The 26019-nt window shown below is 49.8% G+C and overlaps 1 protein-coding gene across 1 annotated transcript in view; it reads left to right on the forward strand.

Moving 5' to 3' along the window:
* The window catches only part of AMBRA1 (autophagy and beclin 1 regulator 1), a 1783669-nt gene that overhangs the window by 1479672 nt on the left and 277978 nt on the right, over nt 1-26019 (forward strand). The window contains exon 15 of the mRNA XM_069623220.1: nt 6812-6951. Coding sequence (XP_069479321.1) covers nt 6812-6951 — 140 coding nt within the window. The remainder of the gene's footprint in view (nt 1-6811; nt 6952-26019) is intronic.

Below are 26019 nucleotides of genomic sequence, written 5' to 3' on the forward strand. Positions count from 1 at the left end.
CGGAGCCGCAGGTGCCGCCTCCTTCAGTTCCCGGGCTCTCCTCGTCTGCGGGCTTCGGACGGAGTCGCGGCCGCCATTTTGGATTCCCGGGGACCGAAGCACGGAGGTCGCGTTTTCGGTGTTGCCGGCTCCGTTTTCGTTCGTATTTTTTCTCGGCCGATGCAGGCTCGGATGAGGCAGCTGGAGATGTGCTTATTTCCGTCCTCGGTTCGGGCTGGAAGTTCCTACGAGGATCGGTCTCAGGATCAGGGCAGGAGCTCAGGAGAAGTACGTCCTCAGTCCATGGATCTAGGCCACGCCCCTTCCCAAGGATTCTTCAAGCTCCTGGATACTTATAAAGGATTCCTCCCTGACCAACTCTGCATAGGCCCGCGTCGAACCAGGGCTGATAGTGTTCATGGCCTGGGATTTCCTCTAAAACTGGTGTGGACCAGATGTGACTCATGGGGGAGGGCCAAATGGTCACCTTCTCACAGTGTCCCTTACCCTCTAACGCCTTCCACATTGTTACTAGTATTGGGTGACCCTGATTCTCCTTGGCAGCTTTTTCATCGGGACCCATAACCACTCACCCGTTGTGACAGGGCTCAGGAGGGAGTTTTCAAGAAAGACCCATAGTTTGTTGGGGTCCTTTCTGAGGTGGGGGGGCCAGGGTTCTGAGCTTGGCTGCTCTGTGGTAAGTTCGTAAGTCTGGGAGGCCGACCCCCCCTCTATCCTTGGGGAGGGTGAGTGTTTCATAAACTATTTTGGGTCTCTGGCCTTGCCATATGAATCTCGTTATGTGTTTTTTGGCTTCTTTAAGAAGTGCTTCTGGGGCTTCCAGAGGGAGCATCTGGAAAACGTACAGGACCCTGGGGAGGAGGTTCATCTTTACAGCATTTATCCTTCGCATCCACGAGACTTGCCCCTTACCCCATGTCTCCATATCTTTGAATAAGTTGTCGAACAGCGGGGGGGGGGGTAATTTGCCTGGCTTAGATCTTTGTGGGGCCGGACGATGTTGATCCCCAGGTATTCCCTTCGGTACGAATTTGAAACCCCAGGGGAGACAGTTCCGTGAGGTCCCTGTCTGCATCTGGGGCAAAGGGGAAGATCATTGACTTCCCTATGTTCATCCTGAAGCCTGAGAATTGGCCAAACCGTTCAATAACCCGAACGGCCGCTGGGACCGAGCTAGTAGGTTCCCTCAGGTGGAGCAGTATGTCATCTGCGTAGAGGCCAAGCTTGAAGGTCCGACCTCCAACATCAATACCGCGGACCATCGGGGCACATCTGATGTACTCCGAGTATTTCCATGGTCATGGCGAACAGGATTGGGGAGAAGGGGCAGCCCTGCCTCGTCCTCCTTTGAAGGCTGAATGTTTGTGAAAGGCGGCCATTTACTGTGACTCTAGCAGAGGGGTCTGTGTATAAGGCCTTAATGGCTCGCCTGATTCCCTCGCCAAAGCCCAGTTTGACAAGGACTCCGTGTAGAAACTCCCAGTCCACCCTGTCGAACGCCTTTTCGGCGTCGATGGCCACGAGGACAGGGTTGTCTCCCTTCGGGGCCGCTTCCCTCATCAGGTGCAGGGTTTTTCGGAGGGTGTCCGCCCCCTGTCCCCCCTGTATGAAGCCCACCTGGTCGCAGTGGATGAGTACCGGTATATGGCTGTCTAGTCTCGTGGCTATGATCCTGGTGGACAGTTTAGCATCCACATTCAGGAGGGAGATTGGTCTATATGACCGGCAGTCTGTTGGATCTTTGCCCTCCTTCGGGATCACCGTTATCAGTGCTTTGCCAAAAGACGGGGGCGCACTCCCAGTCCTCATGATATTTGTGAATAGGCCCGCCAGAAACACCGCTAATAGGCCTCCAAAGGCCTTATAGGCCTTATAGAAGCCTGCGGTAAAACCGTCCTCCCCGGGGGCCCTGCCAAGCTTAAGACCCGATATTGCCTTGAGTACCTCCTCGCTCGTTATTGGGCCGTCTAAAGCTGATGCCTCTGGGGGGTCCATCACAGGTAATGTTATTCCTCCGAGGTATGCTCCCAGTGCCTCCGCCTCCACTTCTCCTTCCCTCCCGTAGAGAGTCTCGTAGAACCCCGCAAATTTCTCCACTATTCCCTCGAGATCTGTTTTTGTCCCCTCATCCCTGCATGAGATCCTTGACAGCCATCTATCTCTCGGTTGGCCCCGGAGTTTGGCCGCCAGCATGGCATCGACCTTATCCCCTTTCACATAATACCTTTGGCGCAGGTGTTGGAGGCCCGCTACCATTTTCCCCATCTCCAATGCTCTCAGCTCTTGCCTTTTCTCTCTTGCATCCCCCAAGTCCCTTTCCCTCTCCTCATCCCTCTTCCCTTCAGATCCCTCCAATGCTATTATCTCCGCCCGTAGCCTATGAGCCAGGAGAGTCCTGGTCCTTTTTTTGGAAGCCCCCTCTCTAATCAGAACACCCCTCCAGGTCGCCTTTGCTGCCTCCCAGACTGTCCCTATGTTGACTACACAAGTGTTATTCAGTTCGAAATATTCATTAATCGCCTTCTCCATCTCCTCCTTAAAAACCGGATCTCTTAGCAGGAAGTCATTGCATTTCCACAGGGATTCTCTGGGTTTCAGGCCCAATACGCTAATATCTGCCCAGACCATATCGTGGTCCGACCAGCCGGTCCGATGATGCAGGACTCCACTCGGCTCATGTTCTGGTGCCCCATGAAAAGGTAATCTATTCTCGTTCTGGTGCCATGGACCGCTGAGTAGAAAGTGCATCCCTTTCCCTCCGGATGCAATTCCCTCCATGTGTCCAAGAGCCCATAGCCCCACATCAGCTCCCGGAATTTCCCCTGGGGTTTACCCCCTCGGCTGCCCAGCGGGATGGCCCCCCCACTATGATCTAGTTCCCGATTTGCCCACATGTTAAAGTCTCCACCCAGTATAAGGAGCCCCTCTGTCCTGGCCATTATCTCTCCCATCGCCTCTTTGAGAAATTCAACCTGCCCACATTAGGACAGTAGATCGCTGCTAGGGAGACCCTGCAGTTGTGCAAGTCACCTGATATAATCATGGCTCTACCGTCTTCCCTCCCCCACCTGGTTACCTCTGTGAGTCTCTGGTTTCTCTGCAGGATGATCCCGACTCCACTCCGTTTCGTGGGAGCGGATGCCCAGAAAGTCTGGCCCACGTGTGATCCCAGTATGGCCCTCTCCTCTCCTGTGACCGTTCTAGTTTCCTGTACGAAGAGGATATCTATTTTAGCGTTCTTCATTTCCCTCCCCAAGAGGGAGCGCTTTGCTGGGGAGTTCAGACCCTTTACATTGAGTGAGCCAATTCTCAGTGACTCGGCCCGGCCCCTATTCTCATTGTCCGCCATTGGGTCCTTGACTTGTATGTACCGTCTTCCCAGATCTGTGCTAGCTGCCACCTTCCAATGTGGTTTTGAAACTGTGTGGGTCCCCAAATTCCCCAATCCCAACTCCCTCCCTTCCCTCCTCCCTCCTCCCCCTCCCCCTCTGTCACGACGCCTGCCAACGGGCAAGCCACCAGGGTGAATGCAAGTCCATCCACCGCAGTCCCCTTGTTAAGCTCTGCATCCCCGGCCGGGGCTGTTTGATTCGATCGCTCAGTTTCACTATTCGCGAGCCTCTGCCCACTTAGTCCCCTTCGGCTTCCGTTGTGGGGGTGTTAAGTTTCTTGAATTTCCTTAGGCACTTTATCTTCTTCTTTGTGGACCAGAGGCCCTCCGGCTCCCTCACAGCGCTCCGAGGCTCTTGCACCTCCATCTTGTTTCCTTCCTCTGGGGTATCCCCTTTGAGTACCTGCAGCACTTGTGATGCCTCCTTGCCGCTTGTTACTCTATAGTCCACTCCTGAGCGTTCGAAAGACAAGGCGAATGGGAAGGACCACCTGTATCTTGTGTCTTGGCTGGTGAGCCACTGGGTAAGTGTTCGGCATTCTCTTCTGCGGGTAAGAGTGAAAGCCGAGAGGTCCTGGTAAATCCTCACTGTGTCTCCTTCGAACAAGAAACTCTCCAGCCTTCTCGCTTTCTCGAGGACCTCCATTTTATCTCTGTAGCGGAGGAAGCGCACAACTATGGACCTTGGGCCGCCCCTCGCTCCACCTCCCCCTCGGTGGGCTCTTTCCAGCTGGACTTCCTTGCCCCCCCTCGAGTGTGAAGAGTTGGTTGATGAGGCCCTGAACCTTTCTCCCCACGTCTGCGGCAGTCTCGCCTCTGTTGAGTCACACCCATAATGCGCAGGTTGTTTCGGCGTTCTCTGTTCTCTAGGTCGTCCATTTTCAGGGCTATGTCCTCCTCTCTGATTTCTAGGTCTGTTAGCCTCGCTTCGTATTTCATGTCTAACAGGTCCATTTGGAGGTGGTTGTTTTCCATTCCCTCCATTTTTTCCTCGAGCGTCTCCACTCTCCCCCTGAGATCAACTATAGAGGCTTGTATGTCCGTTCGAATCGCTTTTATCTCCTGGAGGATGTCCTTGAGGTCGTCCTTCGGGGGGCGGAGTCGGCACTTGAAGGCATGGTGAGACTGTGTGGATCACCGAGGGTTGCGTTGGACCGGCGGAAGCGCTGGAGGGAGCGGATTGCACACGTGGGCTGGGTTGGTTCCAGGGCCCCGGTCTCTGGGTGCCCTTTGGAGTTTGGGTGGGGGCGGGGGCGCCTCTCACCCTGCCTTAATGCCTTGAGGTTTCCTCTGGTCGTCTTGGGCCCTCCCAGCTTCCGCGGAGGCAAGCTTGCCTGTGGGGGGGACCCAGGTGATGGCTCCGGTCCTCCCGAGGGGGGCTAGGATTGTGATTGGGGCCTGTTTCCCCAGATGCGTCACGGCTGAAATGTTCCGGGGGGACCCCCTGTACTCCAGGGGGGAAGGCCGTGCCAGCTTTTATGGGGTGAGTTGCGCTGGTCCGTGCCTGGTGGAGGGGGGGGGGGCAAACCCTGTCCGCCGAGTATCAGTTCTCCCCCCTGCGCTCCTCACCTTCTTCGGGCCGTCAAGGGCTGCCACACGTCCATTGTGGGCTCGGATCCCTTCGCTGGGGGCTCCTTTTCAAGTAGGCCTCCGTGCGCGGGGGGATGGGTTGGGAGGCTCTCGGAGTCCTGATTTGCTGCTAGTGGTCCGCACCGGAGCGGTTCCCGGTAGTGTGGGGCTCCCACCAGGGCGCCCCATTGTCCCTGGCCCCATGCGATGTCCACACGTCCCTGGGGCAGAGTTCCGGGGTCCGCTCGGCGTCTGCGCATGGCGGGGGACATGCTCCGGCGTCGTCCTCTCGGTGTTATGGGCGCGGGCCGCTGCTGCGGGGATGACGACCCGCTGCTCCGGGTTCCACGGCAGGTCCGGCCGAGGCCTGGGGCTCCGCGAGAGGTGACGCCCTCAGTGGCTCCGCTGCACGGCCTCCGATAAAGTGTCCTCTCTGTTGCTGGGCGAGCGGAGCCTCAGATCGGGGCCAGGCTATATCCACTTTCGGAGGAGCGCTCGATTTGTTGGGCCGCTGCCGCGGGGGCGCACGTCCCCGTCGGGGTTACTCCAAACTCCTGGCCGGGGATTGGCTCAGAGTACTAGGCCCTGCGGTGGTGGAAGAGCGCTGGTCTCACATGTCCAGCATGCTCCGCGCCCCCTGGCGGTCTCCCACTTGTCTATTTTTAACATAATTCTGACAGGAGATGCAGAGGGCTAACTTTTAAACAAATAGCATCACTTTATATTTTAATCAGTGCAGTTTTGTCAGGCTGAGAGGTGGGGATTTGTGCTTGACTGCTACCCAAGTTTCACCCGTGGATAGAAAACTGCACGTGCCGTTCCTCCTGTTGCAATATGATAGTCCACCCTTACGAACCTCAGTGCTTGGAGTGTATGGGCTCTATAGCACTCGTTTGCTAACATGTTTGACCATTGACTCCTAACTCTGCCCTGCAAGTGTCTGCTTCTGTCATAAAGTATTGTCAAGTTTTGTACCATGAGCATTCTTTATTCAATGGCATGTCAGAAAGGCATCAATGGCAGAATGTATAGGTGAATGTGTTATCTTACATTGCTAGTTATGTAAATGGGCTTCCTGTGCGAATGCATCTCCTATTCGACTGAAGAGCAAAGTCAGTGTAAAAGGATGTCTATAATGACACTTCCTGTCCTGCTTCGCCCCTGCCATGATTGAATGCTGCTGTTTCAGTATTTCCTTGCACAGATGCGCACAGCTTCATTAGATCTTGTGTAATAAGTTTTCTTTGTCTTAAAATAAAACTCAAGCTAGCCGTAAATTGTCTTATTACATATGTAATATCAAAAAGGAGACACGTGACTGTGCCACCATGAAGGCCTTTATCTTTATGAGGTCCTAGGCTATCCCACAAAGTGCATTATAAATCTTGCATTATCCCCAAAGTTCTTTTGCTCTTTGTAAATGCTCATAAAACTGGACCACCATATTAGGGTAGGTCAAAATATTGCCTTGTTTTCTTGCTGCCCCCAACCGAAAACATGCATGAAAGCTAGAGCAGTGTCTCTCTACAATATAGAACCCAAGTGAAGCTCTTGAGAGCAACATGGCCAATGTTGAAGATGTTGCTGTTTCAGCATTCCTAGTGCACGGGTTGTCTCTTAGCGAGACCTTGCCGCTTGGATCCCTGGTTTGTTGCCTCTTAAGTTTACTGTGTCTCTCTGGATCCTTCTGTATGCCTTTGTATCTCCTCCTTAGTGTTAAATGTTCTAGTTTGTGCAGCATAAGGTGAATTATGTGGTAGTTGTGTGAAAGTCTGTGAAATGCATTCTGATGACAAAAGGGCTCATTGGCATCCTGAAGTTTGACTATGTTTTTGTTTTTCCTTTACACAGAGAGTCTTCAATGTCCTTTATCCAATGCCCACTGACCAGCGGAGACATGTGAGCATCAACTCTGCTCGCTGGCTGCCTGAGCCGGGACTGGGATTGGCATATGGAACGAACAAGGGGGACCTAGTGATCTGCCGGCCAGAGTGAGTACCCATATCAAATGCACAGATGAACATGATCAGGTTGGGAGTGGAGTGCTAATTTCTCTTGCAAAACATTTCTGTAGATGATCCTTGACAGTTTGCTGTGCTTTTGCTCAACTCACAGGGAAGCCTTTTGGGAAATTGTTTGTCTGAAAATAGAAAAGTCCTTGTATCTAGAGCTACAGAAATCTAACCTGCTAAGTAGCTTCCAACGAAGGAGATTTCTGGAATCCATGGCGTGAAGATATTCCCATGGGTGTACTAGCGTTGCATCCAAGTAACAGTTTTTTCCCATTCTACAATCTTAAAAACTCTTTTCCATGCATTGTGAGGAGAACATGTTAACATTGACATTATCACATTTGCTTGCTTTTTGAGCTGTGGTGGTAAAATGATAGATGGGAATGACATGATAGACATTAAAGGGAATAAACATTTTATGTTTCCTTATCTTTCAGGAAATCAAACCTGACACAAAAAGGCGCCCAGAATCAGTGGCGGGCAGGGAATTTTTCAAGTGGGGGAGTATAAATATTTTCTCCAAATTAACTTAAGTAAGCCTAGATGATTTTAAAAAGCTCAAGGCAAGTCCCTACTTCAATAACTTAATCGTCATTTTACACAACACTTTTTAGAACAGTTTGAGATAAGGCATATATTTTGCATTTGGTGCTTTAGCGGTGCGGGGTGGGGGAGGTCATGAGCATCTGCTATGGGAGCCAGGCCAGGCAACGGTTAATATTAGCACTTAAGGCCATATTTTCATGCTGACTGTGTCCAAGGAACATCATGAAGTCTGTCTCAAAAACATATGTCAGCAGTTGCTCTGTAAACACATGTTCATGCTGCCTGTGGCTGAATTAGAGCCGGCTTCCTTTTGAAACGATATGGTAAAGTTGGCACACTTTCATGCTGCCTGTTACCAATGTTTGCCAGTATTCCGCTGTAAAATACATTTCTAATAGATTCCTTCCTCCCACGGATTCCTTGTCTGTATTTTATCTGCAGTTCAGCGGATAGTCAGAAAATGTTTATGCCACCAGGGGCACATTGTGGCACTGCTCAACATCTCTTCAAACAGGTTGAAGTTATTTGGGCCATGATATCTAGTGGTGCAGTGCCCCATGATCTCCCTTCTTTTTCTGTGCACTCTGCTCACGTCCGGTCAGGAGTCTAGCTTATTTAAACAGTTTTCTACTGACTCATGCTGAATCCCACGAAGGCTTCAGGCTTCAAACGCTGCGTGGACTGTGGACGACAAATGTCTTTCTCTGACAGATATGTTTGTACAGTTTTGGGAAGCAACACAAACCCCAGGATTGTGAGTCGTGTCCGTCCATGTATCGGACAGCACTCGGGGAGCGTGCCTCAAAGCTCTTCAGGTTTTGCCACAAGGATGGCAAACGGGTTGGCAGAAATTGTTAAAGATTCCTGAAAACGGCTGGAGGGAAGAGAGGCCCAATCCCTGACCCGTAAGGATAAAAAGCACCACTGTAGGTTGTCTTGCTCTCCTGGCATTTCTTCTCCACATCATTCTTCTTTCTCCTCAAAAAAGAGAAGTCGCTGTTCCAGGTACTCCACTGAAAATGCATTTTCGCAGGTAACCTTTCCCACACAATCGTCCACTCCGGAGTAATGGGAATCAATTTGGCTTAAGATGATAGACATCTTTGCCTAGACTCCGGTGCCGGCAGGGCCCATCTCGCTAGGATGAGTCAGCAGAGACCCATTATGGGACCGCAACAGCATGCCTATGATCCAACCCTGTGTCTGTCCTCTCCTTCCTCGGATGCAGAATGGCCGACAACTCCACCACTCACTGCCTGTGCTCATATATGCCAGAGGTTTACATTTTGCGAAGAGTATGGTGTCGGTATCCCTTTTGTATTGTAACCCCTATGCTCAATGGAAGTAAAGAATTTCTTGAGGGTATTTTGAGGTGAGTGAGCTAATCCTCAGACATGTAGGGTGCCAGTGGCCTAGTTGTCTCCATATGGCTGGACAGCTTGCTGTCACTGACACCGGGAAAGCTGTATGCTTCTTTCCAGAATCTGATTGTCAAGGAGATTGAAACTCTGGGCATTTCTGCTCCTATCGGGCTAAAATTTCAATTTGAACTGACAGACATACTGGATGAGGGTCTCTTAAGAGAGAACTTGCTGCCTTTCAACCGGTGGGAATTGTCAGACAATGTTCTGCATGTGCTCCTCTCAGCTCAGAGGCCTACCGCAAGGTCAGTTTATGCCTGCAAGTTGCGTTGCGTCAACTTGGTGCTGGAAGAGGGATCTGTACCCTTTCTCCTGTCTCACATCCCCTGTTTTGGATTGTCTGCTCTTTATAGCCCTATCTGGCTTTCAGAATAGTATAGTAAATGGGAACCTGGCCATAATCTGAGTTTTAGAACAACCCCTGAGCAAGGCTCTTTCTCACAATTCCCACTGTTATGCAGTGTTAGCAGAGATTTGTACAATCATTTTAACCATTGGCAGTTTGTTGGTGCTATGTGGGATTCGAATTTAGTGTTCATTTTTCTTATGAGCACTACATTTGAGGCCCTCCATTCATGCTATTTAAGGTTGCTCACCCTTAAAGGGATATTTATGGTAACCTTTGGTGGCGCTTACTACTGTGAAGTAAGTGACTAAACTACAAGCATAATCCGTTAGGCCTCCATTTTTGCTTTTTTCCAATTTGAGGTTTTAGAAACTGTTCTAAAAAGTGTTTTGTAAAATGACATTTTTATTTTATTTTTTATGAGTGAGACCATCCTTCCTTATGAAGGTCATCTCATCCTTCTGTTTTTCGCAAAGATCAATCTTCCTTTAATCTTCATTTGTTCTTTCCTCTGCCTCATCCTTCCAAGGTCGAGTAGCGATTTCATCAGTTGTACCCAGTGCAGACCCTCAACTACTATGTCTCTCGGATGAGGGACATCAGGAAAGGTCACCAGCTTTTTGTGGGCTATGCTGGTGCCCGTGATGGCATGTCTAACATGGTCCATGTACAACACTGTGCAGGGGGATAGGGAGTGCCAGCATTTGCATTTGCTATGAATCTAAATATGTTAAGATAATTTACAAATGCAAAGACACATCCTGCTGCTTTGCATTTTGGAGTGAGTGGTTGACACTCTGCTCGTAATGCAAATGCTGTTCAGTTTGCGAGACTGAGGTTCCAGAATAGGGGAAGGCTGAGCTAGTCTCCCATCATACAGCAGCTGCCACTGGTCAGGGTGCTTTATAATGAAAAAGTGTACACACTACACTGTTGTATATCCAGAAGAAACTGAAATAAGCAACAGATTTTGTTGGACCATAGAAACGTTTCTGCAGCCATGTTTTTAGCAGCTTCCTAAAAATTCAAGGATAAGACACTGCTCATGTTGAACATTTTGTCCAAGACAAAGTGATTTTCGAATGGATTGTGTCCTCCAACGTATTCCACATCTTTGACATGTAATGTCCACAGCTGTGCACTTCGGGAACTTTTTCGACAGAGGGCGTCCTGCATCGATGACATCGGGACGATGCCCCTCGAAGGCCTCCGTTGAGGGCAACGTCACCAGATGTTATAAATAGGACGCACGGTGCCCGTAGCCTCAGTTCCTTTTTTTCCTCAAACGTGTTTGCTTTGAGAACTTGGCGCGCCTCGTGTGTTTCATCGTAGAGATGTCATCTTCTTCGACCCCTCCGAATCCGTGGTCTGGCTTCAAGACTTGCCGGGACTGCAAGTCTAAAATGTCAATCACCGACCCCCATCGCATTTGTTTGTGGTGCTTGGGTGAGAGTCACGACACTGACAACTGTTCAAAATGCCAGTCACTGACTGCCAAGCCCTTGCGGGGGCGTACGAGGAAGCTTCAGGTGGGTAGGGGTTCTAAACCCAGTAAGTCCCGAAAATCTAAATCGTCCAAGGGGGTTTCCACCGTCTCGAGAGGCGAATCTCTGCATTGGGGCGAGGCCCAGGGATCTCGGTCACGGAGTGGTTCCCGCCATTCTTCTTTCTCATCCCGGAATTCTAGGAAGCGCAGTCACCGGTCGCCTTCCCCGTCCTCCTCGGAGGATGGAACCACGAGGAAAGTGGCATGCCTGACAAAGTCCTCGACTCCAGAGGAATGGGCTCTCTTTAGGGAACAGATGTTGGCGATTTTCCAGTCGCAGGACACGGATCCGGCGCGCCTTCTGATGAGGCCGGCACGGAACGGTCTCGTAACGTGGCTCGCACGCCTTCGTGCTCGGGTCCTCTTAAGATGGATTTCTGAACTCTGACCTGGAGGGGCAGAGGTTCAGAAGGCCAGCCTGGTTTCTTGGAACAGGGTAACCTCTGGACAAGCCAGACCAATCAGGGTAGCTATGGCAGGCGGTCAAGACTAAGTCTCAGGAGGGGTGAGGGTGACTGAAGGACCTCAATGAGCACACAGAGCAAGGCCACTTACAAATTACTCCAGACAGGTGTTATATGAAAAATTTCTGATGCTTGTTAATCTGCTTAGAATCGTATGCTGTGCATATGGTCTAACATCCAGTGGTAACCGCAGAGTATTGCATCTTGTCTTTCGGGGACCGAAAGGGGACGTCGGCATAGGCGTGTCTGTAACACTAACCCGATCGTGACGTGTAGTGTACCCAAAATCCCTCGCGCGCCGAGGTCCCTCAGGTAGTTTTTTTTCTGCCCATATGCTGTTCGCCCTATAGCGGAGCCCTTACATAAGAGACATTGTTTATCTTAACCAACTTGTCGGTTATCCCCCCTTAAGTCTTTCGACAGCACAGAACAACTCAGCACAGACTGCGGGGGACTTGTCTACGGCGGTGGATTTTGGCACCTATGATCCGGTGGCTGAGGCATCCACATGGCCGGGCCCTCTGGCCAGCCTTTACAGTAGAGAGAGTGGGGTCGGGGAGGCCATATTTCAGTTATGTCTTTCCTCTTTCCCCCTCTTTACCTTCTAGGTCTGGTCACCTTTCCCTTTTGGTATGGAAAGGACTCCTTTCAGGTTCTGCCCTAAGTGTAGGGTCAGATACTGGTGGAAGGACGAACACAGGACTTGCAACTCCTGTCTCCCCCTAAATCACGACAAAAAGGCTTGTAAACTCCTTCGGCCCAAGACCCTTAAGGATCACCGTGTAAAGCAGTGGGCCGCGTACGGTATGTCGCGGGCGGACCCCTCTTCCCCACCACCACACCCGCCGAAAGTGACAGGGGTACCTCAGATGACCAAACATCCGTTGCGGATGTGATGGACTTCGAGGCAGACACTTCTATGTCCGCCACGTCCGTCCCCGACCCTTCAAGGCCTGACTGTAGTCTCCATTCAGGGGCAACACACGACGACATGGGCGTACAAAGAACGCATTACACTAAGCGCACAACCCCTGCAGCTATTTCGACAGTTACGTTGAAAAAGGTGAAAGCGCCAGCAGGACCGTCGAAAATTTCGGTGCATTCCTCGGATCGGTCAGATCCAAAGCCTTGCCGGCATCTGCAGCAGCGTTTGACAACTGGGCATCCCAAGACAAAGAAGGGTGCTACCCCAAAATCAAGCTTACACGCCGAAGCGCGGAATCTCGTTGCTCCGACAGTCCCAAAAGGCCCGGTAGGCCCAAAAACTACAAATAGGCCTCAAGGCGAAAAACGTACTGCTAGGCCCTCTAACGCTACCGATAGACCTTCGGAACCATAATCTCACGCCAATTCGGCAGAAATAGAACACAGTATTGTGAGAATTACTTAGGCGGTTGGGCTTATACCTCTTCTGTCGAAAAACATGGGGCAGGCCGTGGATAAATCTATAGATACGCCATGGCGCCATGATACTCGCAATTACTACGAGGACAGTCAAGAGCCTCTTTCCAACACCCTGAGGGACACATTTTGGCCTCAATGCCCATAAGATGACGTTTTTCCACCCGTTGGCCCTTCTAGTTCCTCTAAATGGACAAGGGAGAAATGTGAAGGGTGCATGGATCGTCTTGAACATTTTTATTATTTTTCTGAACATCCTTCCCCGAAAAGATGTCGCGGAGAACTTAATCTTCAATCTGCTGCACAGTTACAAAAGGATCAGACCTCAGTCCCCATCCATCATGAGGACACCATACAAATGGATACTTATCAGGACATTTACAGTGAAGGTGAAGAAACTTCCTTCCTGCAGGGCTACGATGAGGACCAGGACGCTCCCCCAAGAGGATCAGGACACTGATGGTCTGTGCAAGAGTGGCTCAACAGCCAGTGGTGTTCAAAGGAAAACCTTCTGAGGGGGAAAACTTTCACCACCCCTGCAGTGGAAGCCACTCTCATGACAGACACATCTCTCACAGGGTGGAGGGCTCACCTGATTCAGCAGACAGCGCATGGATTGTGGTCCCCACAAGTAGCAATCAACCACATAAACTTACTGGATCTATTAGCGGTGTTCAAGGCATTGAAGGCTTTTCAGATGCAACTACAACGGAAGACTGTGCTGATTCTAACAGACAGCACTACAGCCAAGTATTACCTGAACAAACAGGGGGGCACACACTCTCCAGGGCTATCCAAGCTGTCCACAAAACATTTGGATGTGGGCTCTCAAACACAAGATGTTTCTGTTGTCCCTACATGTTCCAGGGGAACTCAATTTTCTGGCAGACATGCTCAGCAGAGATTTCCCTCTGCCCATAGAATACGAAAGGCGTCTGCACGAAGACATCGTGTCCAACGTCTTCGCAGAATGAGGCTTACCAGAGATCGACCTGTTCGCGACTCAGGAGAATGCCCAATGCCAAGATTACGCCTCCAGGTATCCACAGAACCACTCCAAGGGGAACGATCTCTGGATAACATGGTCAGGGAAATTTGTCAATGCTTCGTCCCACCACCCCCTCCCCTCCCGACTCCCCTTCTCAACAAGATAGTGCACAGGATGCACCAGGAACCAGTTACCATGATACTGGTGGCCCCCATGTGGGCCCGCCAACCCTGGTTCGCTCATCTGATGGAAATGTCCCTCTCCCCACCAGTAAAACTGCCCAGCCCGTACAACATGTCTCAGGACAGGGCGAGACCCTACACCCATGCCCACAAACTGAATTTAGCAGCCTGGCTCCTGAGGTCATAGTGTTTGGTCACCTACAGTTCCCTCAGTGGTGCATGGACATACTCAGAGAAGCTAGGAAACCCATCACCCGTTACTGCTATGCCAGCAAATGTAAATGTTTTGTTATCTGGTGTAAAACCAAGGGCGTCAATCCTATTGATTGCTCACCCACACACATTGTGCTATACCTAACCCATTTGTTGGACACAGGGTTGCTCTTCGATTCCCTGAAGATTCATCTGGCTGCTCTTTCAGCCTACACCACGTCACAGCAAAAGGTGTCGTGGTGGAAGATACCAGTACTTAAGGCTTTTATGGAAGGGGTTAAAAGAATGTATCCTCCCATTTCTCACACAGCTCCTGGATGGGATCTAAGTTTGGTTTTAACCAGACTCGTGGGATCTCCCTTTGAGCCAATGCATAAAGCAAGTCTAAAAGACCTTACTTACAAGACGGCCTTCCTAGTGGCGATCACTTCTATCAGAAGGGTTGGTGAACTACAGGCCCTTTCTGTTCTAGACCCTTTTTTTACAGTCCACAGGGATACAGTAGTTCTGCGCACTCATCCCAGATCGCGCCTAAATTCATCTCGAAGTTCCATGTGAACCAATTTATTGAACCACCTACCTTTTTCCAGAATCCCACTAGCCTGGCCGAAAGAAGCCTACACACACTAGATGTGCGCAGGGCAGTCATGTTCTACCTGGAAAGAACGAAACCACTGAGGAAAACAAACCAATTTTTCATTTCAGTGGCAGCTGGTAGAGAAGGGGATGCTGTTTCTAAATCGGTTATCTCAAGGTGGATTGTAAAATGCATCACACTATGTTATGCTCTTGCTAAGAGAGAACTGCTCTTCAAGCCTAGAGCACACTCTACTCGGGCCACTGGGGCTTCCATAGCATTCATTGCAAATGTTCCCCTAGAGTCCATTTGCCGCGGAGTTCTGTACACACCTTTACAAAAAGCTATTGCCTAGACACTCATTCTAGGTCTGATTCTCAGGTGGGACAAGCAGTACTAAGACATATTTTCTCTACTGTTCCTTCTCACAACCCACCTCCAACTCCGGCTACTGCTCGCTAGTCTATGCACAGCATGTGCTTCTAAGCAGATTAACAAGCATCAGAAGACATGCATTACTCCCTGTAATAGCATTGCTGATGATTGTATCTGCTTAGATTCATATGCGCCCTCCCTACCTCCCTTCTCGCAGTGTAAGGAACATAGACGTTCTTACTACTTCTGTCTTCTTCATGTACTCGCTCACAATAGCCTTGGGCTCCCTCATGGCAGAAAAACTACATTCGGAGGGACCTCAGCGCGTGACGGATTTTTGGTACACTACACGTCACGATAGGGATAGTGTTATAGACACGCCTATGCCGACGTCCCCTTTCGGTCCCCGGAAGACAAGATGCAATACTGGATGTCGGATAATATGCACAGCATGTGAATCTTAGCAGATTCAATCAGAAATGCTATTACGGGAAGTAATGCATGTCATAGACACATTTATTACAAGGCCTTTGTCACATATACCATAGCAAAAAAATCACAGTAACACTAATTAAACCAACACATCACACTCAACACAATGTGTATATATAAGACCATTAGGATCTAAAGGCGTTAAATGTACAAAATATGTCGACAACCTAGATGGGAAGAAAACAGGCAGTGCAGATAGTCTTTAGGCCCCTTCGACATCAATAACACACCTAACTAAGAAGCAGTCCAAGCCCTAAGAAGAGAGGAGCTTTGTGCTCAATAGTAGATGCAATCCAAGCACACGCGTTGTTCCAAGGGGCAAAATAGGGTCTCGGGAAGGTGGATGATGCGATGCAGAAGAAGTTCCCACTTTTCTATTCAGGGAGGACCTCCACTTGAAGGCAGAGGCAGTTCCAGAGAGCGGTATGGAGTTGCTAGTTCGCACTAGCAGTGGAAAGGAGAGGGACCCCCAGGGGCCACTCGTGCGTAAAAGGGACCCTTGGCACTAGGGGCCACCGGTTAGTGTTTTAAGTACTCGCTGGTCCCATGCACACTCGGACCCAAACTCTGCCCATTCAGTCTACTCGGGTTGCAGCTTTGAAGACAACAAAAAGGATGTCTATGTGGCTTTCAGTTCCTGAGATACAGCGATGATTCCCAAACGGGACTGTGGTGATTTCTCCCCTCCGGGTGGATGAACCGACTCAGTTTCACTGCAGCAGGCTTTAGGGGCAAGAGGGTCACAAATGCAGCGTACTTCAAAAGACATTGCCGCGGCAGGGCAGCACGGTAACGGCGTTTACTCTGGTCCTGGCACACTCGTCTCACTTCAGACCTGGGAATGCCAAGTGTATGAAATTCGGTGTGAGGGTGCCGTGGACACAGAGCTAGCAGTCTCTATACCAAGTTTCGAGGGCCTCCTCGAAATGGCGGCGGTGACAGAGCAAAGCAACTGGCTAAGCTGGTCAGTCCACTGGTTGGCCCAGGGACACTTCTGAGAAAGCTTACTTGCATGGTTTGATGAAGGTGCCGAGAATAGTTGGTCCCACTATTCCAATGGGTCGAAGCGTCTTCGCAGACCTTCTAGGACGATCAGATGCAGAGGGGTCCCACGGGACGACAGCAGGGTCAGGGTGCCAAACCTTCCAGCGGGTCATCAGCGGTTCCTCGACTCTGCTTCGTAGTTGCAGGATACTTGGATCCTATCCTTTGGTCAGTGAGAACTCAGGAGATCGACATGGTAGTGGTGTTTCAAGCCTCCTCTTAGTCAAAGTTCCCTTCGCGCCACAACGGAGAGGACCCAAGGGGAGATCTGCTCACAAACGCGCACTCCATACGTGGACCAATGATGTACCACGGTGGTCCCAGTCATTCATGGCACTCCAGACTCTCTGGCACCCAGGATGTGTATTGGACTCAGATGTTCCAACCCACATCCTGGAGGCACACACACAAGGCATGCAGAAGCCCGCGAAAGCATTTGGTTTCATGGGGAAGTGCATGACCAAAGAAGGACTGACCCGGGTCGACTCGACCTGGGGAAGGTGAAGGGGCAAGATGGCCAAAGGACAGGACAAAGAACCTTGTGGCATGGCCATTTTGGAGCCAGGCCACCTATTCGTGCCAAACACGGTGAAGATGGTTAACATGGTAGGAAAGGGTTAAATATAATGCATAAAGATATCTGCCACCAGTCCTGTCCATGATACATCTGCACAGTTAATAAAATGTCCAATGAGAGTGTCTAAGGCCTTTGGAAATTGACTAGACCCAAGTACACTGTACTGGAAAGTACATTTTGTACTTGTTACATGTTGCACAAAAGTTGCAAAATTGGGAAAGGACTAAGGGAAACAAAGTCTCCCAGGACTGACTGTCTTAAGGTAATGTCAATTTACCCATACAAAGTGAGCGAAAGCCAAGAGGAGTGCACCTGAAGGCTGTGCTTCTCTAGCAAAGTCAGCCAATGGTGTCTAAAAAGCAGCAAAAAGTTTGGGGGTGTACACATGGAGGGAAAATTACATACAATTATGAAATCTTGCCTAACAGGTCCTCGCCACTACTCAGATCAGGAACCTTCGAGGTTCTCTTCGGACAAGGCTCAGGATAGTCGCAAGAGACGTGCTTTCAGGTCTCAGTCCTCGTCCCCAGCAAGACCGCAGAAACCTACTAAGGGCTCGAAGACGGCACCGACTCCATCTGCGCCGTGTCCGTCGGATTCGGACATCGAGGCTTTGCCTTCTCATAAGCCATCGGCGCCGTCGGCACCATTGTCGACGTTGACGGCAAAGCCTTCGGCTCCCTCAATGCCTTCGGGTGTTTTTGGTCAAAATTTACCGTGGGAGGTTCCTGATGAGGTGGATCCTCCAAGGAAGACTACTGCTAAGTCTAAGAGGCCAGTGGTGGACTCCAGGGCCTCTTCTGTCCCCAGGCAAGGATTTCCCCTCCCTCTGGATGACAAATATGAGGAAGAAAGGTCTGACTTTGAGGACCCTGTTGAGCATGATGTGGCTCCTGTCTTTTCTGGAGACAGTCAATTGGAGGAGTTGAGGCAAACCCTTCATGATGCCAGTCTGTTGGACACTTCTTTGGAAGTGGAATTTGGCAGCCCTGAACCTCGGGCTCATGCAGAGTCATCATACAGGCGGCTCATGGCTAGGGTCACAGAGTATCTGGTCTGGTCCAGTCCTCCTGAAGATTTTATACAAGATGGTCTAATGGACATTTTAGATCAGGGTCTGTCCTCTGACCCACTGTTACCTTTTCAGCTTACTTTACAGAAAAGGGTGGCAGCTGCTTGGCAGTCGCCGGAATCTCTTCCGGGCTGTTAACAAATCGTTGACAAAAAAGTACTGCCCTTCCATTAGCGACTCCAGCTACTTATCCACTCGCCCCACTCCCCAGAGTTTGGTGGTTCAGGCAGCTACGGCCACCTCGAGGCAGCCGGTGTACCCCACCATCCCTCCTGATAGGGACGACAAACGTTTCGACGTTTGGGCTTGCAAGGTATTTTCTGCGAGGAGTATGGCATTGAAATCGGCCAACTCCACTTGTGCCTTAGCATGGTTTTCACACACTCTGTGGAACTGTTTCTCTAGCGGCTGAGCATATTCCCGAGGGGGAAGAAAGGGATGGGGTCATTGCTCTCATGCAAGATGGCAAGGATGCCAAGTGTGAATCCCTCAGTCGGGTTTGGATACGGCCGACAGTGTTAGCCGGTCTATGGCTGCGAGCACCGTTATATGCATATTTGCATGGTTGCGGAAGTCTGGTTTTGCCCCGGATGTGCAAGCCCGTCTTTTGAACATGCCCTTTGATGGCGCACATTTGTTTGGCAACAAGGCTGACAAATGCCTTGAGAGGTTGCAGACCTCGAAAGCTATGGCAAAATCTTTAAGCGCAGCTGTGCATCAACCTCCGCCTTTTCGTCATAGGGGACATCAGTGGAGGGGAGGTTCTTTTCGTTACTACTCCTCCTTTGCTAGAACGATAGGGGCTGCCACTCATAGGGGTCAGTGAGGATTGAGACCCATCCTGGACTTGCGTTGGTTGAACAAACCTCTCAAGAAGGACAAGTTCAAGATGGTTACTCTTACTCAAGTCCTCCAGGCCCTTCAACTTCAGGATTGGTTTGTGTCTCTGGACCTACAGGATGCTTACTTTCATGTGCCGATTCATCCCAAGCACAGAAAGTACCTGAGATTTGCGGCTGGCGATTCACACTTTCAGTTTCGGGTCTTGCCCTTCGAGTTGACCTCCGCCCGAGGGTCTTCACGAAGCTAATGGTGGCAGCGTATCCCAGGTGAGGGGGGGATTCACGTCTACCCCTACCTGGATGACTGGCTGACCTTAAGGTTGCTTGGCCTCATGGCATCCTGCATTTTTCTTGTGCCACAGGCCAGGCTGAGGATGAGATCCCTGCAATGGGTCCTCAAATTGCAGTGGTCGCATTTCTCAGGCAAGATGTCAGATCCCGTTCAGATTCGTGGCCGGAGGTGACTGTAGTGACGGATGCTTCCCTCACAGGATGGGGTGCTCATGCTGACGACTTGACTGCCAGCGGTCGTTGGTCTCTGTCGGAGTCCAAACTCCACATTAACCTGTTAGAGCTGCGGGCCATCAAGCTAGCCCTGAAGACTTTTCTGCCGTATGTGCGAGGGAAGTGTCTCCTGATAATGACGGACAACACAGTGGCCATGCATTACCTCAACAAAAAGGGGAGGTCGGTCACTCCCGTTGTGCAGAGAGGCAATGCAGCTCTGGTTCTGGGCCATCCAGCAGGGAATTTCAATCTCGCCAGTTCCTCTGGCCGGAGACAAAAATGCAGCGGTGGACGCTCTGAGCAGGCACAGCACGGTCTCTCACGAGTGGGACTTGGCTCAGGAAGTCCTTCTTGAGATCTTCGCACTTTGGGGAACCACACAAGTGGATCTCTTCGCCACCAGTGCCAACCGGAAGTGCGAGAGATTCTGCTCAAGGGAATTATCTCTGAGAGGAGCCTTGGGAGACTTATTCGTAGTGGATTGGTTGTTACCACTGCTGTATGCGTTTCCTCCGGTCCCTGTCATTCCTCAAGTAAGGAGGTTGCGGAGGTTCGATCCCACATGATTCTCATTGCTCTGGATTGGGCCAGGAGAGCGTGGTACACGAACCTTCTAGAAATGTCCATCTGCCCTCCATGCCGTCTTCCCTACCGAGAGGATCCGCTGTCGTGCGAGGGGGGGAGGTCAGGTTCTCCATCCAGAGGTCACGACTCTCAATCTTCACACTTGGTATCTGAAAGGTTGAGGTATAAGGATTGGGATCTCCCGGGTGATGTGATGGAGGTGTTGCTTTTCGGCCAGGAAGCCAGCAACGAAATCCCTGTACCGTTGCCGTAAGTTTTACGACTGGTGCAGGGGACAAAATGGTGATCCTTTTCAGTGTTCCATCCCTGTGGTTTTGTCTTTCTTGCTTTCTTTGGCCCACAGGGGCCTTCAAGTGGGTACCATTAAAGGTTACCTGGCGGCACTGTCTATCTTAGGCGCTTGTCTGAAGAATGTTCTTACTTAAGATTCCTTTGATTTCCCAATTTCTTAAAGGGCTCACTAATGTGTTCCCATCGTCTCCTTTCCAGGTTCCGGTTTGGGATCTGAATTTGGTTTTGAAATTCCTGATGGCTGCTCCGTTTGAACCTTTGCACTCTTGCCCTTTCAGACTGTTGTCTTTCAAGATGGTGTTCTTGGTTGCGGTTACTTCCACTCGCAGAGTTCGTGAATTGCAGGCACTTCATCTAAGCCTCCTGTACTGTATTTCACAAGGATAGGGTTGTACTGAGGGTACGTCCTTCCTTTCTACCTAAGGTAGTGTCTGAACTTCATTTAAGCCAGAAAGTGGTTCTTCTGTCTTTCTATCCTCCTCCTCATCCTGGTAAGGAAGAGGAGCGACTCCATAGGTTGGATCCTAGGAGAGCTCTGAGCTTTTATATTTCTAGGATGTCCAGGGTCAGCGTGGATGATCAACTCTTTCTGGGATATACTGGACACTGATTGGGCCAGGTTGTTACCAAACGGACCTTGTCCAGGTGGATTATCCTCACCATTACTGAGCGTTACGGATTGGCGGGTAAGGACCCTCCTGAAGGGTTGCAAGCTCATTGCACTAGGGCGTGTCTACTTCCACAGCCCTACAACGGGCGTAGTTCCTATTAGGAATATTTGTGATGCAGCCACACAGGCTTCTAGCCACACCTTTGTTTTTAATTACTCCCTGGATACGATCCATGGGCAAGATATGGCCTTTGGTAAGGCGGTTCTTTATTCCGCCATCTGATTTGGCTATTCCAAATTCTTTTCTCTCCTCCATTTTCTGGTACTGCTTTGGGAGTCTGACAAAGATGTGGAATATGTTGGAGGACACAATCCATTTGAAGAATAAGTTACTTACCAACTGGTAACGTTCTTTCGATTGGATTTTCCTCCAATGTATTCCACATGGCCCTCCCAGCCTGCCCTTCTGGAGAATTTCCTATGCGTTTGCAGCTTACGTTTCTGCAAGGCTATGGGCAGTCAAGCAGGCATTGGATCGGTGCCACACGTTATCGGGGAAAAACATTAACTGAGGCAACGGGCGTGGGCTTCCCAGTTATAACATCCAGTGACGTCGCCCTTGACGGAGGCCTTCGAGGGACATCAACCCACCACCATCGACGCAGGACGCCCTCTGCCGAAAAACTTTCCGAAGGACACAGTTGTGGACATTACGTGTCAAAGATGTGGAATACGTTGGAGGAACATCCAATCGAAAGAACGTTACCAGTTGGTAAGTAACTTGTTCTTTTAAATGTAAATGAAACTGTTTATTCTTTTTCTGAGGATTCTCAGCCTGACAACAGGGCCTGTTCATGAGCATATGAATCCATGCCAGACCCCATGGTGGAGAACAATAGTTACAGGTAAGTAACTTAAACCATCTTGGCCATTGTAAAGGATGGCAAGGAGGCCATGTGCAAGTCTCTTCAGTCTGGTTTGGATTCTGACAGCATCACCAGAGCCATAGCGGCAAGCACCGTAATACGCAGGTTTGCATGGTTAAGTAAGTCTGGATTTGCACCAGACGTGCAGTCTAGAATCCTTGACATGCTTTTAGACGGGTCTCGTCTTTTTGGCAGCAAGGCTGATGAAAGTCTTTAGAAGCTGCAGACCTCAAAGGTGGCAGCCAAGTCTCTGGGTGTGTCTATTTGGCAGTTGAACATCTTGGAGGGGTAGATCCTTTCGCACTCAGTTGGAAGAGAGAGAGGAATGGCTGGTCAAAGAGGCCAAAGAAGATTCCCTCGTGGTGGACGAGGGAGAGGTATAAAGCCCGCCCAAGCAGCAGCATCTTTACCAACAGCCACTGCTTCAGCCGCCTCAAAACCTCTCTGAGGTCTTGAGTCACGACACCCTAGTGGGAGGCAGACTGTCTCAGCATCTGAAAGAATGGCAAGACATTACTTCTGATGCTTGAGCACTACAAACCATAGCCCAAGGTTACTGCCTCACCTTCATTCAAAGACCTCAGAACCATCCACCAGGGAGACATTCTTTGAGGGTTCCAGATCCGTTCTTTGTGCACAAAATGTTGACCCTGCTAGAGAAAGGTGCTATAGAGCCAGTACCTGTAACGGAGATGAACAAAGGTTGGTATTGTCCATATTTCCTAATCCCCAAGAAGGACGGAGGACTGAGTCTCATCTTGGACTTGAGATACTTGAACAAGTTCCTCAGGAAGGACTACTTCAAGATGATCACACTGTCTTAAATCCTTCAGGCCCTCCAATTAGGTGTAACTGGACCTTCAGAATGCTTATTTTTATTTTCATGTGCCAATCCATCTCGACCATAGAAAGTACCTGAGGTTTGCCGTTGGCGGTTCTGGATATCAGTTTCAAGTTCTGCCGTTCGGGCTGACCAATGTCCCGAGGGTATTCACCAAACTGATGGCGGTGGTGGCAGCGAGTCTCAGTAGTGGGGGGGATTCACGTCTACCCTTACCTGGACAATTGGCTGATCAGGGCACGTTCTCTCAAACAAGTACTGGATCATCTCGACGTCACCTGCCACTCTCTCCACAGACTTGGCTTCTCCCTCAATTCCAAGAAGTCCCATATGATACCATCTCAAAAGCTGCAGTTAATCTGGGCTCTACTGGAAACATCCTTGGGAAAGAGTTTGCCACCCGAGTCGAGGGCTCAAGACATTCTGCAGATGTTTATCAAATTTCAGAGTGCCCAGCGTCTCCTGGCCTTCGACTTTTTGTGGTTGCTCGCCCACATGGCATCCTGCATTTTTGTGGTCCCAGAAGCCCACCTGAGAATGAGATCCCTTCAATGGGCTCCTAGGACGTAATGGTCTCGGTTCTAGGGCAACATGTCAGACCTACTTTAGGTTCCAAGCAGGGTTGCACAGGATCTCTTGTAATGGGCCTGCAAGGACAATATTCTGAAGGAAGAACCATTTTGACAACCATGGTCGGAGATAACAATAGTGATGGACGCCTTACTCACAGTGTTGGGAGCCCACGCCAACGATCTGACAATCAGCTGTCATTGGTCTCCATCAGAGTTCCAACTACAGACTTGCGCTGAAGGCTTTTCTACCCTCTGTACGGGGAACGAATGTTCTGATATTTATTTTTTATTTATTTTTATATTTATAATGTGCTGGTAGCCCGCAGGCATCTGGGCACAGAAAATAGAAGGGGTATTGACCAGGAGACAGAAAAGAAACATTATTCAAATAATGACAGACAACACAGTGGCCATGTACTATCTCAACAAGAGAGGAGGTGTAGTGTCACTACCACTGTGCAGAGAGGCAATGCAGCTCTGGTTCTGGGCAATTCAAGGAGGAGTCTGTCAGCAGTTCACCTTTCCGGAGAGAACATGGCAGTGGATGCTCTCAGCAGGCAGAGCAAAGACCCCCATGAGAGGGAACTAGCTCAGGAAGTCCTTCAAGAGATCTTCACCCTTTGGGGAAACCCCTGAAGTGGATCTGTTTGTAGCAAGTGTCAACCAGAAGTGTGAACTGTACTGCTCAAGGGATTTTACCCAAGAGGAGCTCTGGGAGATACGTTCGTAGTGGACTGGGAGTTTCCACTCCTGTACGCGTTTCCTCCAGTCCCCGTCATGCCTCAGGTCTTCAGGAGGTTGAGAAAGTTCGGGAAAATCATGATCCTAATTGCCCCGGATTGGGCCAGGATGATGTGGTACCCGGATCTTCTGGACATGTCCATCTGCCCTCCAATACCTCTTCCACAAAGAGAGGACCTTCTCTCACGAGAGGAGGGTCTGGTTCTAAGTCCAGAGGTCAAGAGACACTGCCTTCACGCATGGTGGCTGAGGTACAAGGATTGGGACTTCCCGGATGACGTAATGGAGATTTTGCTTTCGGCCAGGTGGCCAGCAACAAAATCTTTGTACTGCTACCGTTTGAACAGGTTCTGCAGCTGGTGCAGGGGCAAGGATGAGGACACTTTGCTTTGCAAAACACCAGAGGTGTTATCCTTTCTGCTGTACATGGCCAATCTGGGGCTCCAGGTTGGGACCATTAAAGATTATTTGGCAGCGCTTTTCATCTTCAAGCGCTCGTCTGAGGAAACTTCATATTTTAAGATACTTTTTGGTGATACAATTTCTGAAGGGACTCACTAATGTGTTCCCTCCAGCTCCCTTTCAGGTTCCCGTTTGGGACCTTAATCTGATGTTGAAATATCTTAAGTGTGCACCATTTAAACCACTCCTTTCATGTCATTTAAGGCTACTAACATTCAAGACCATCTTGTTGATAGCACTAACATCAGCTTGTAGAGTGAGTGAGTTGCAGGCACTATCCTCTAAACCACCATTTGCAGTATTTCTTTGGGACATGGTCGTCCTGTGGGTCAAGCCTTCATTCCTACCTAAGGTCATTTCAGACTTTCATTTTATGGACTGGGACAGGCTGTAACAAAACAGACTTTATCCAGATGGATTGTTCTAGCTATTTCCGAATGCTACAGGCTGGCCGACAAGGAGCAGCAGAAGGCTTGAGAGCTTATTCCACTAGGGGCATTGCTACTACTTCTGCTTGCAAAAAGGTGTTCCTATTAAATATATTTAGATCGCTGCGAGCACGCTACGAGAACAACTAGCCCCCCTGGGCTTTAGCAGAGGCTACTCAGCCACTCACATCTAGGACCAACCAAGCCTGCTCTTACACACCTTGAGAAAGACCCTAGGTCGAAACACGTGTTGGTAATTCATGACATGCAAACGGCATATACCCAAAGTGCAACTGTAAACAAGTCTGTCTGCACACCTAGGGCAACTATTGTGATTCGACCAATGCACCAATAAATCCGACCAGTCTTAATCACCCAACTGTGTCTTAACAGTCAACAAAAAAATGTGTGTGTGGGCATCAGGGTATGGCTCAAGATTTCTTTTTGGGCAGCGAGATAAAAACATATTTGGTGAAAACATTGAGGAAAAGTGCATGAATAAACGAACAAAAAATAAACCTAGAACACTTTGTTCTTCCAAGGCCTATTGCAACTCAGAAATATCTCACAAGTAAAGGCACCTTATTCATTGCCCTCATACCTCACTAATACACTTTTGCCTTTAAAAAAACCTCTAAACTGAATAAGCAGGTGTCCCAATCACCCCAGGGTCGGTGAACCATCAATAAGCATACAGGAACAAGGACCAACTGGGGGGTTTACTTTGAACAATACATTTATTTATACATTGCCAAAGAAAACAAATGCAATTCTTTTAATTAGAGGAATTTCATAAAGCCAGAAGCCGCTAATAAGTTAAACTGTACACAACAACCAATCTCAAAAAAATCGAAAACCAAGTGACAACATACCAAAGAAACAATTTTCATTAGTCCATAAATCCACAATTTCACAGTCTTTTAGGGCCTAATGGTATCTCGAGGGGGGACCCTCCTCCAAAACTCCCCGGGTCCAGCCCGGGTAGTTGGAGCCCACGG

The sequence above is a fragment of the Ambystoma mexicanum genome, chromosome 11, assembly GCF_040938575.1.
Source record: "Ambystoma mexicanum isolate Mex_15411 chromosome 11, UKY_AmexF1_1, whole genome shotgun sequence".
Taxonomy (NCBI): Eukaryota; Metazoa; Chordata; class Amphibia; order Caudata; family Ambystomatidae; genus Ambystoma; species Ambystoma mexicanum.